Source organism: Panulirus ornatus, chromosome 49 (assembly GCF_036320965.1).
Source record: "Panulirus ornatus isolate Po-2019 chromosome 49, ASM3632096v1, whole genome shotgun sequence".
NCBI classification, from domain to species: Eukaryota; Metazoa; Arthropoda; class Malacostraca; order Decapoda; family Palinuridae; genus Panulirus; species Panulirus ornatus.
This window is the reverse complement of record NC_092272.1, coordinates 6311968-6324086: the sequence shown is the minus strand read 5'-3', so window position 1 is coordinate 6324086 and position 12119 is coordinate 6311968. Positions and strand designations below refer to the sequence as shown.

The window sequence follows — 12119 nt, the reverse complement described above, 5'->3', positions numbered from 1 at the left end:
AAGGACAGTAAAGGAAACTAATGGCATCCTGCAAAATTTTATCTGGTTTAAAGACATTTTTGAAAGTAGGGCAGTACTTGTATACTCCAATTTACTCTGGTGAACATGTGAAAGACAGGTTATTGAGAACAGGAGGAAAAAGAAAGTATATGTGGTAGGCATATTGGAAGAAGAATGAAGGGGAGGGAGTGATGAAGTGTGTGGTTAAATGGGTGGGTACAAACAGATGTGAGAATGGGATATCCTATGAGAAAGATCAGTGCTAGGCAGACCTGGGAAATCAGATACCATTTTGGGAAAGGAGGGGAATGAGTGGAGTGGACAATGATATTGTAAAATTAATGCAATATTTTAATGAAAGAATGATATTAAGATGCCAGACCCATCAAAATGGCTCATTAGAAGTTTTCATGTTTCTGTTACCCTTTATGATTACAGTATTTTGTAATTCTTGCACTTTGAGGCATTGCAGAGCCCATGTAAAACCAAAGATAAATGTAGGATTACATAACAGGTGATGTCTGATCGAGTGTCATCTCTAAGAAAATGAGGTAACTGAGTGTGAAGATGTTACTTAACCTCATTATGGAATAAGACCTCCGAGGTGAATACCAACATTTACACTGATACTGATACGTGTGCTACAAACCTTTTACTGTAGTTTTCCTGATCTTCAAACAGGTGAGTTAGCCAGAATCAGTAAACTATCATGTTTTATTGTCCATAAAACTTTGTTATAAACCTTGTATTTTATTGTACAGTTTTGTTTTTGGCTTTAAGTTGATTTATTGTAGATTTGGAGCAGTACTTCAAATACTTTATCAGTGTAGTGAAGACTAAAAGGATGGCACAAATGAGTTCCATTAAAAACAAGACATTATTTACATTCATGGTATCTTGTTATTGTTACAAATATAACGGCAGCAGTCTTAAAGCTCTTAGTCTGTGTAACACCAAAGATGTATAAACCAAGAGAGATAAAATGGGCTGGATCATGTCTCATATCAGCAGGATTATCAACTTATGATGAGTCAAGGCTAAGGGGTTTTATAGAGCCACACTTTTTATTCTTGGATAACATTACAGGGAGATTCTTTTACACTGCTTGGAGGGCTCTAGTTACTGTGCATGTAACAGGTGGATCTTCCCAAGACAACAAAGAATTGATCCTGTTTCCCAGTGTTTATATCCTTCCAGCCTTTCATGGGACTTTGACAGAATGCTAATTGAAGATTTTTTATCTTTTCAAATGGAGGAACATAAAGATTAATAATTCTATTCAATACAGACTTCATATCCAGAAGGATATTATGCCACTGAATATCTTGTAAGATTTATATGCATTTTCAGTGATAGAATTGTAGTATCTTGATGACAGGAATATATTGTAGCAACAAATATTCAAGGGACAACATGTCACAGTAACAATTGTATTAATGTAAAATATTTTAGTAAGAGGTACCTGAGTGATGGAATATTAGTCGCATATGTGATGATGGACAGAATAACATCAGGGAAAGTAAAAAAACTAAATGGGTTGTCTTTTTCTTGTGCCATGTTCTCCCATCCTCAAGCCTAATGGTATGACCCCTGACTCAAAGGTATGATGGCCTAGCCTTCAGCCTGACAAGCGACAGATCAAAGGATATGTTAATATACTAAAGGGTTGTAACGTTGTGCTCAAGGATTGTGCCGTGCTTGAGGGTCACACTGTTGTGCTCAAGGTGGGTTAAAATTACCATTTTCACTTTATATATATATATATATATATATAGGGGAGAAAGAATTCTTCCCATGTATTCCCTGCGTGTCATAAAAGGTGACTAAAATGGGAGGGAGCGGGGAGCTGGAAATCCTTCCCTCTCTTGTTTTTAAATTTTCCAAAAGAAGGAACTGAGAAGGGGGCCAAGGAGGACATTCCTTGCGTGTCGTAGAAGGTGACTAAAAGGGGAAGAAACTGGGGGCTGGAAATCCTCCCTTCCAGGTTTATTTCTCCGAAAGAAATAACATAGAAGGCGGCTAAGTGAGGCTTTTTCCCTCTGACTGCTGTTGACACTACCTTGGTATATATGTCAGTGGTGGAGGGAACAAGAAGCAGGAGACCAAATTGGAGGTGGAAGGATAGAGTGAAAAAGATTTTGAGTGATTGGGTCCTGAACATGCAGGAGGCTGAGAGGCGTGCAAGGAATAGAGTGAATTGGAACGATGTGGTATACCAGGGTAGACATGCTGTTAATGGACTGAACTAGGGCAAGTGAAGCATCTGGGGTAAACCATGAAAAGGTCTGTGGGGCCTGGATTTGGATAGGGAGCTGTGGTTTCTTTGCATTACTCATGACAGCTAGAGACTGAATGTGATCGAATGTAGCCTTTTTTGTCTTTTCCTGACGGTACTTCGCTGATGCAGGGGTGGCGATGCTCTTTCCTATGGGGCGGGGTGGCTCCGAGAATGGATGAAGGCAAGCAAGTACATGCGTATGTATGTATTTCTGTGTATATGTATGTATATGCTGATATATATATGTACGTGTATATGCTTTTATGTAGATATGTGTATATGATTTTATGGGCCATTCTTCATCTGTTTCTTGGTGCTACCTCGCTGACGCAGGAAACAGCGATTATATATATATATATATATATATATATAAATATATATATATATATATATATATATATATATATATATATTGTAAAGCTTATGTATTTTTTCAGTTAGAACGTTTTGAAACCTTTATCGCTGTTGCCATACGTTTAGGATTTTCCATGTCCCGGGACGACTAACAGTGCGAGACATGCATGGAATGCATTAGACCTGATGATATGTGATTTGGTTTATTAGCTGGAGAAAAATAATTGGTAAAAAAAAGCTTAATCTTTGTGGTGAAGAAGGACGGATTACGCTCCTACTGTTTCCATTTAAGTGATTTAGTGTGGTAATAAGAAAGAGAGACCTCCAGTTGTATCTTTCTATAATGCGTAATTTTAATGAAAGATAAACTTCCGACTCTTAAAAACAAAGCGGATATTTGGCGGCTGAAGACGAGATGAGGTTAGTGTGACTTTGCCCGAGTAGATGGCGGGGCAGGGCACGCTAGTGGCGGGAACTAGCATCATCTCGCAGTAGTGTCTGGTCAGTGAAGGGGAGAAAACGCCAAACCAGACTCCTCCAGTTTCCTTGACTGAGTTTATGTTTATGTAAATATTTGCATTATGAAGGAATACTGACAAATTTACGAAAATGTTTTTCCTTCTTTGTGTGATCTTTTCCCTATGGGTCTCATCGTGTTCAGCGCAGCACAAAACAGGTAGGAAAGAACGTATTTTATATAATTAAATGGGTCTTCTTTGAAGTGTAGTTTGGGCAACAACAACCCTGTAGATTAAGAATAGTTACGATTGGGTCTATAGGGTACACATCGTAAACAGTACTTGATCCAAAACTATTTATTGCAGCCAATAACGTATAGCTTCCAAGTAGCTTGGCCAAAGGAAAATAAACCATATTTACCGAGGCGAATGGATTTTGGGATGCAATGTAATTCTTTTCCTGATAGGAATGGCCATTTAATGTCAGCATTGACGGTCGTGTGTCATACTTTTAAATTCATGATAGAATTCTTACACCAACACCGATCACTAGGTTTCTTGGGTTGTTATTGCCTCTTTTATATCTAATTCTAATGGAAAATGTCACTAAAAAAAAAATCAATAAAAAGTTATGCAAGGTTTCTCTAGGATGGCGGTGTTCTTCAGATATCTGCTTTTATGAAAGACAAAACCAGTCCAAGAAGCCTAACCTAACTTTTGTCTAATCACTGTTGCTAGAATAGACTCCTAATTGGACCCAGTAGTAATAGTTATTATAACATAATTTGTGTCTGCACTGGTAGATATAATCCTCGACGTCTCTCAAAGAATTGCCTGAGACTCAGATCATCACCTGAGGAAAATTGAAATTACCTCTTCACACGTGTTCATACTGTTATATGAAACGAAAAAAGCTTCCAAGAGAACATAGGAGCCCGTTTACATATGTAAGAGATAAGCCGTAATGTTTTCTTTTGTCTGATCAGACGCCGGCTAAGTTACCTTACAAGAACTCAGTAGTTTAGAGGTAAGATAACTACCCTAGATTCTACTGGATTCTGTTTTTTTATTCTTTGGGTAGGCAGTAGATGTTTGGATGGTTGTTGGATAGTTTTGAAACACGATTAGAAGGTATTTTGTATTAGGTGCAGTGTGAAATACATATAAATAATGCAGTGTATGACATTGGTTTATAGATTTACATGTTTTTCCCTAGTTCTGGAATTTATCTTTGCCTCTGTTTACATTAGACAGGGGTAACATTTCAAGAATTACGTCCTCTACCAACAACATTTCATATGAACTCGTCTGAAATACCACTTTATCTTTGAGTTGTGTTTTTGCCTGTCGAAAATAAGCAGCTACACGAACGCTGGATTACAATGATTCGTAGTTTTTCCTTGCGTACTTTAGATATATGTTTCTCTTTAAATACGTGCTCTGTAGCTTATGTGAAAAAGTACGTAACATTATATTATCAGCTCCCTTGATTGCTTTGCAGAGTTGTTGACAAACTCAGTTTTAATCTTATAGGAGACAATGTACGTTGTAGTCGACAACTGAACTTAAATGAAGAAGGCATTTCTTGTGATCGGTTTAGGATAATTTTGCAGTTTCTCGATCGTATAGTTGACTACGTAGATCATTTCAGTTCAGTTGAGGCAACTTTTCATTTAAAAGGAGGAGTGTGTGCTTATGTGTGGAGATTGTCTTAGGAGTTTGGTAGCAATCGTTGCGACTTAATATCTCATGATCTGTCAATAAAGGAAAATTTCTTCGTTACTAAGGTGGTTTATTTTCGTTGTTTCTAAAAACAGACTGGCACATTGTCTTATACTGAGGTTTGCTCATCGTTTGTAAGATAGCACATGCAACAGGACTGACTTTTATTACAGTTTTATTATGATCCATACATCTATCGCTGTGTGAGGTCGTAGATTTCGAACTTTGTAAAGGTTTTGTGATCCACTGTCTTTGCTTCTCTTTTTCTTTCCTAGGTTATCATTTTGATGTAATACTTCCTCTAGTACTGAAGATTTCATCACACCAAATGTTTTTGAAAGCAGTACTTAGGTGTTCTTTGGTACAGCAGGCTGGGTAAATATTTACACACCGTAACACTGGATGAGGAGTTAGGTTAACAAACCTTACCTCTTACGCATGAGCAACAGGTTGCGTATGAAAAGGCCTCGAGGATGGATTGAGGTCGTTCACGACCGTGGTGCTTGTAGTAGTTAGGTGATTTCCCTTGCAAATGGGATTACTATCTTAATCCCAATGCTTTTCAGCCCCGTCAGCTAAGGAGGATAGCCAACCAGGTCTCATAATGGTCACACATAATGGTGAGTGGTTGAGATCCCATTCGAAAAGGGCACCTCTGGCCTCGGTATGGTTGCCACCAATTTTGTCTGGTTACAGTGGATGGTACAATTATAAAGTTTGCTGTGATGACCCATAATACATTAGTTGGCATGAAAGAATCCAAATAGACCTTTTGATTACTTGCAGTTGGATAGACGTTTTATTAAAGTTATTAAAGGAGGAAAGTTGGTGTAGTAATTGCAAGGCTGTTGTGTATAGGTGGCACATCTACAATGACGGGTGGAAGGCATCTCGGTTGTGAATGGTATAAGTCAAATGTACCGCTGATGGCACTGGGATTGACGCATTCATGAGGTTTTATGCGATGGCGCGTCACTTGTGGAAGTAGGGAGATGTTATGCTTTTGACGTTAATTTTTGAGAATTGTAGTAGTGATGGAGAGCTAGATCAGAAGAACCGCTTAGGACAGGGGCCAGGATGTTATACCGAAGCTCACAAGGGGTTACGTGAACTCTATGATTTTTTAGTCCGCAGACTCATTAATTCAAAGTTTTCCTCAACCGTGGATTTCTTTCATTCTTTGTCCATGACTGACGTTGATGGTGTTTTTATGAGAAGAAACTTTCCCTTTAGCTAATGAGTTTGTTACCATGTAAGTTCAGCAGACTGTAATCATGACAGGCGAAAGAAAATTTGGTGGAAAGAAAACAATGGTCCGTAGAGGGTTTCGTACGCTGTTACCTGCCTCGCGTCTTCCCCCCGCAACCTTGGCGAGGCTGGTAATCCAGAGGCGGTGGGGGGAAGTGGTAGGTTTGTTCCTCTCCTTCATCCCAGAATGATTGATGAACTCTTTTATTATTTTTAAATGGGTAATAATTCAGCATATACATTCGAATGCCTCTCAGTACAATGAGTTTGAGTGAGAGATAGCGTATTCTTTTGGGAGAAAGCTGGAGAGGATGGAAAGGGATGGGCAAGTTTGGTGGTTAAGAGTGAGGTTAGGAGAGAGGAGAGAAGGGTGAGGACGGACGTCAAGCACCACAATACCGCTATAAAGAGACGTGAAGATGTGACTACGACGCGACAAGTGGTCATGTTAATGGAAAAAGGTACTGTTGGGGGCAAGCGTCGGGAGGCGGGAGCATGGGAGGAGAGTAGCTAACCTAGACCGCCCTTGACCTGGGTTTGCGCTTTCTAAGAGACAGGTCCAGCCTTGCAGTTGTGTGAATCCTATTTGTAAGTGTTCGTCTAAGGGGAGCCATTGTGTATTTTGTATAGGCGTAGCTTAGGAGCAGTTAAGGGTGTGTGTGCATATGGATGTATGTATTTTGCTTATATGTACTGCCGTATCCGCCTGTTTATGAACATCCATGTACAGAACAGCGGCTGTTTGTACAGTATTAACGAACTGTATGCGTGGGCAGTCGTGGGCGGGCGTGTGTTTGCGTCCGGAAGCGTAGCCTACACTGATTTGTGCAGACTCATGGAGCTGAGCTATTGGGGCGGGGATCGATTCTCTTACAGGCTGTGGATTATTTGATTGGCGTTAAAAACCAGTTACCATATTCACACATTTCACGACCTGAAGACAAATAGAAATAGCAGTATTACTTCAAATAGTTCGAAAAAAAAGTATGATTAACACCCACATGAGGAAGCCATCATGATTCCATGTTTTTTGCGAATATTTTTTTCTTTGATGCCAAGGACTTGTTTGTATGTAAAACTATTAGGTGGAATGCTTCACTGTTGGAGAAAGTATTGTAGTATTAATTTGAAAGGACAGTGCACCATTCAGACTATCATTGACAATAAATGCATTTTATTGGGAATGGACGTCAGAAGTTTAGATAATATATATATATATATATATATATATATATATATATATATATATATATATATATATATATATATGTATGTATGTATTTCATCCTTGACCCATCTACCAGAAGAATTTTTGATACAACGCATGTTAAGAGTATCTCAATCTCAGCTCGGTGGGTATATTGGGAGTCGCCGCCCTCATCTGGCTTACATGAGGCTTCTCCAGGTCCTCTCGCGCCCTTGTGTCCACTCTCCTGCCCTCTGTGTTCAGGTTCACCTGTGTCCTCCGTCGTTCGTTACCTCTTGCTCAGTTTATCTCCGTAGTTATACGTGTTGCGTCTCCCGTCCTGCCGTATTCACTCAGCTCATGTCCATGTAGCCAATGACCACTGTTGGTTTTCCATCTACTCCCATGTTTACATGGTCACCTGTGTTCCTGTTACGCTTGCCTTATCAACTCATTCATCTTTGTTCTGTCCCCGTGATCATTTTCATGTTCCTGTCATCCCAGCACACGTGTGCACCCTTTTTCTTGTCTCACAGGTCACCTCCGTGTACCTGTCTCTCTGTGGCGCTTCGATCTTTTCATGCCTAGGTTTTTGTTGGCTTGTATAATATTGCCTACCTGTTGATACCTCTTCTGTTAATGTTTTTGTGCAATTTCTGTTAGCATAGTTCTGTATTGTCGATGTTCTTTTTTGCAGTTCTGCCTTGGCAGTTACTTGATATGTAATGAAATATAATTCATAAATCACTCTCTGTCGTACATGCATCTTCATCTTGTTCAAGGTGTCTTGCAGTTTCTTAGTCGATGCATATTTGAATTAATGTACTTAATTCTTATTTATCTTTTGTATATGTAATAAAAATATTTCCTTTATCAAAGGAATATTAGCCCTTCTGAGAAACTATATATTAAGGAAGATGCGTCACGAAACAATATTAGAGGGCGGGGATGCACGCTCATGAGCGAGGCTGCAGACAGCGGAACTCAGGCCAAGAAAGCGCAACAGTAAAGCGTTCGGCACGTTCCTCGACCAGTCTTACTCGTCTCAAGGAAAAGTATTGATAGTAATGATCGTTTCTTGTGCATAAAAAAGGCTTGGCATCTTCCACATCGAAAAAACTGTTGTCTATCCTTCACAGTGGCGGTCAGTCCTCAACATGTGTTTATCTCACGAATATTCTTGGGTTGGCGATGATTAAAGAACGCACCTGACGCGAATATAGAGCACTAGAATATTAAGGGGTACGGTCCTAGACCCTGCTGCACTAGCGGTTAAAACTTAGCCATACAACAGCTCTTTTAAAAGTCTTCCCGTGTTTAGAGTTGGACTTAGTTTTATCGTTAATTCAAAGGCCGATGTGATTTCACACACGACTTTATATGTCGTGTTATCTAAAGTTTGTTTAGCTTATGCTGTACTACGTGTCGCAGAGAGACGCCATGCATTCTTTACGACAATCACTATTATAAGTCTCCTACACTTTTGACTAGGTTATTTTCCAGTATGCTGTCATTCTTGGCTGCTGGTCTCAGGCGTGACAGTTTTCATGTTATTTCAACGGGTGTTGCGTTGGTGCAGGGGCGGGCCAGACTTACCTCTCGCCACCACACACACGCCAGGTTATCACTCCCAAAGGTTGGTTGGCTGGGTGAGCGCGCGAACAAAGGCACCCCCAGACAGGCTTTGTCGGTGTACTTAGTTTAAAGAATTCATTCTATATTCTGAAAGTAATTTAGCACTGCTGTTACCTTTGGGATATTATATAGTTCGTATATTATAAGTACCGGTGTTCATTACAGCAAGAATGAGTTACATCGTTAATAGAAGTCGACTGAAACATCCATTTAGGAGATATGTGTGAGCGGTGGGCGTGTGCTGGTGTTCCAGCGAGATAAGCCGGTACTGCGTGCTTTATGAGGTGAACCCTGGATTAGTGTACTCGTTTTCACGGTGAGGCTCGAGAATTTCTTTGCTTTAGCTTTGTATCGTAAGATTTGCCTGGTGTAAGCCACGCGCGGGCCCTTGTCTTATAACAGCCTGTTCTATGAAGTTAAAATGCATTAAATTTGCTTTGTTGTAATCAAGAAGCATTTATGCTTTTCTTTACCATCATTTCTGTTAAGAGCATTATTGCAAGAATATGTAAATGTTCACACGGACATCCCGTCATGGACCGTAAAAGATGAAATAGTGCGAAGAAATTAAAAGGGTCCACAATTTTCTTGTCTGAATCTGTTCTTGTTCATGTGGTACGATATACTTGCTGTATGAAGTTTGAGCAATTTATGAAAGAAATGAACATCTAGTAAGATAAACAGCTTTGAACGTAACTAAAACTTATCTTCGAAGGTCCTATTTAGGCTTTGAATTGATTTGTGATTTTATGATTATTCCTAGAGCCGGTGACTACATCACGTAGATTTTTTTCTTTGGGTCAAACCTACATCGACACACATCACTGGATTTCAGTTGAAGGAAATTGTTGGGTAGAGGTAGCACAAGGAAGTTTAATTCTGATTTTACGGCAGACTGGTAAACCATCTGCTGTATTATATTTGTACTAACCATATAGATTACATCATTATCTGGAGTACCTTAAGGGTTTCATTGTATGATATACTAGATGTTTGTAAAGCAATCTTGAGATAACCCGGTCTCGCCGGGATTACATTTCAAGTATATCCAAGGCCACATTTCGGCTGCTCGCCCTAGAATGCAGGTCATTCACCTCTCACGTCTTATGGACACTATATTCCCATTATAGTCATTGTACTACTGCTGTAGGCTTACTAGCCCTCGCCCTATAGTGCAAGTCATTCACCTCACGTTTTATGGACACTATATTCCCATTATTGTCATTGTATTTCCATATTTGGACCATTGGAGGAGTAATTGCACACCCCATAGAAGTTGGGCATTTGACAGCTCGTCCCACTGAGGATCCGGCACGCTTGAGCCATTGTTCGTCCGGTAAAGAGACCGGAGTAGCGAGGGTCTGGTTAGGCAGCATCAGCTGATTAACTGCTACAGTAAAAAGATAAAGAATAGTTTTTTGGTTAATGATAATTTCGTCCGAATGAGTCGTTTTTCTGATTTCATTTGCGAGAAGTGCACCCCAAAAATACAATGAAAGGTGTGTTATTTATGTGGAGAAATGGCACATACATTTGTCGAGCATTTTGACAGTCTTCGAATGAGGACGGGAGTGATTAGGTGTGGTCAAGTCTGAATGAAGAGCTCTACCAGGTGACATTGTATGAAAGGAGGCAGATATAATCTGTGGAATTTTGTTGACAGACGAGAGGACAGAAGGTAGCAGCATAACTACATGTTTAAACTTCTTGTCATCGATGGGACGAGGTGGTAAGCTTGCTAGGATGATAAAACCTTGTATTATTGCTGCCAATGTTGTGTTTCTCAAGCACTGTAAAACAGACTATGAAATCGTTAGATAGGAAGTTTTTCATGAAATGTTTGAATAATGAAACACGTTATTTCTCTGTACCAGGTGTCTCGTATTGATTCGTTCATTCATTCATTTTCAAGCTTGTTCATACGGACTTTGAATGATGTTTGGTGTTGTATAGTGCATTGATAATCCATGACGAGTCTCGCTGTGGTTGGCAAAAGTGACGGTTATCGACGGCGAGTCAGGCACGGTGTTACGGATGCCGGAGGTACGAGGGTTTATCCTATGGCCGCTTGTTTGATCCCGTGTAATGGACACCTGTAGTGGTTGAGTCATCGGAAAGGTGTTGGTTTCGGCAAGGTGTCCGCCCTGGCCTACGGGTGGAGACTGGTGGAGGGGCGCGGCGGGAGGGTGGAGGCGGCCCTCATGACCAAAAATGAAACCACTTGGGCGGGGAGGCCGACGGCTCAAACCCACCACCACCCACCAGCCCGCCCGCCAGCCTCCCACTGGCCTTGCTTACAGTCTTGGGTCTCGTGCCCTTGCCATACTCCTGTCATGATGCTGTCTTCTTCTGTTGCTCCTCTGCCTTCTGCTGTCTAATGTAATAAGACTGCCCCTCCTGCTGCTGTCCTTGATGTGCTACTGTTGCCTCGTCTTCTTTGACCATCGTATTCCCGTTGCCTTTGCCCCATTCTATCCCTCACGGTGCTTTTGCCCTGCTTTGGACTTCCTCTTCTGTTGCTGCTGCTATTGCCATATGGCCTTTGCAGTTGCATCACTTCCTATATTGCTCGTCCTGTTGCTACCCAGTTCAATTACCTTCCTCCCGCCTCCGTTGTCACTCCCAGTACTTCCCTTAACACACTGCCCTGCCTGCTGTTATTGCAGCTTTTGTCTTAATTCCTTAAGTGCAGCTGTTGCTGCCCTAAATGTCTTACTGCCACTTGCTACTCTGCTGCTGTTGTGCTTCCTTTTGTGTTTTATTGTATTGTTGCTGTCCTCTCTATATTATTAGCAGTTGCATTGTTACTGCTTTTGTCTTGCTGTTTTACGCTTTGCTACTGCTGCATCTGATTGTGGTGCTGTCCGTGCCTCTTGCTGGTGCTCCTGTAACAGTTACCATTGCTGGTTGTTTCTACGCTAGTTTCTGTGGCTCATCCTGATGCTGGTGCATGGACTGGTGCGGCTGGTGAGGCCGCCCGCAGTGGCAGTGGACCCAACTGGTCAATGAGGTGATACTTGTGGTGGACATAGAGAGGCCATAAAGGCTAATAAACTGTGTCATTATTTTCCGGGTGTGCCACTCCCCACCTCAGAGACTGCTATATTTGGTGCTTGGTCACAGCTCAGGGCCTGGCTCTCGTGCTTAGTTAGCCGTTTGAGTACGACGATACGACTCTTAGGTGTGAAGGCCTGGCCCTTAATGTTACCCTTGAGAGTCGGATCTTCATACCCAAGGT

At 41.0% G+C, this 12119-nt stretch overlaps 1 protein-coding gene across 1 annotated transcript in view; it reads left to right on the top strand.

The window, feature by feature from the left end:
* Window positions 1-638: 638 nt before the first annotated feature.
* The window catches only part of LOC139764258 (laminin subunit alpha-1-like), a gene marked incomplete at its 5' end in the record, with an annotated part of 177102 nt that continues 165621 nt past the window's right edge, over window positions 639-12119 (top strand). Inside the window, one exon of the mRNA XM_071690754.1 lies at window positions 639-681. Within this exon, the coding sequence (XP_071546855.1) occupies window positions 639-681 (43 nt within the window). The remainder of the gene's footprint in view (window positions 682-12119) is intronic.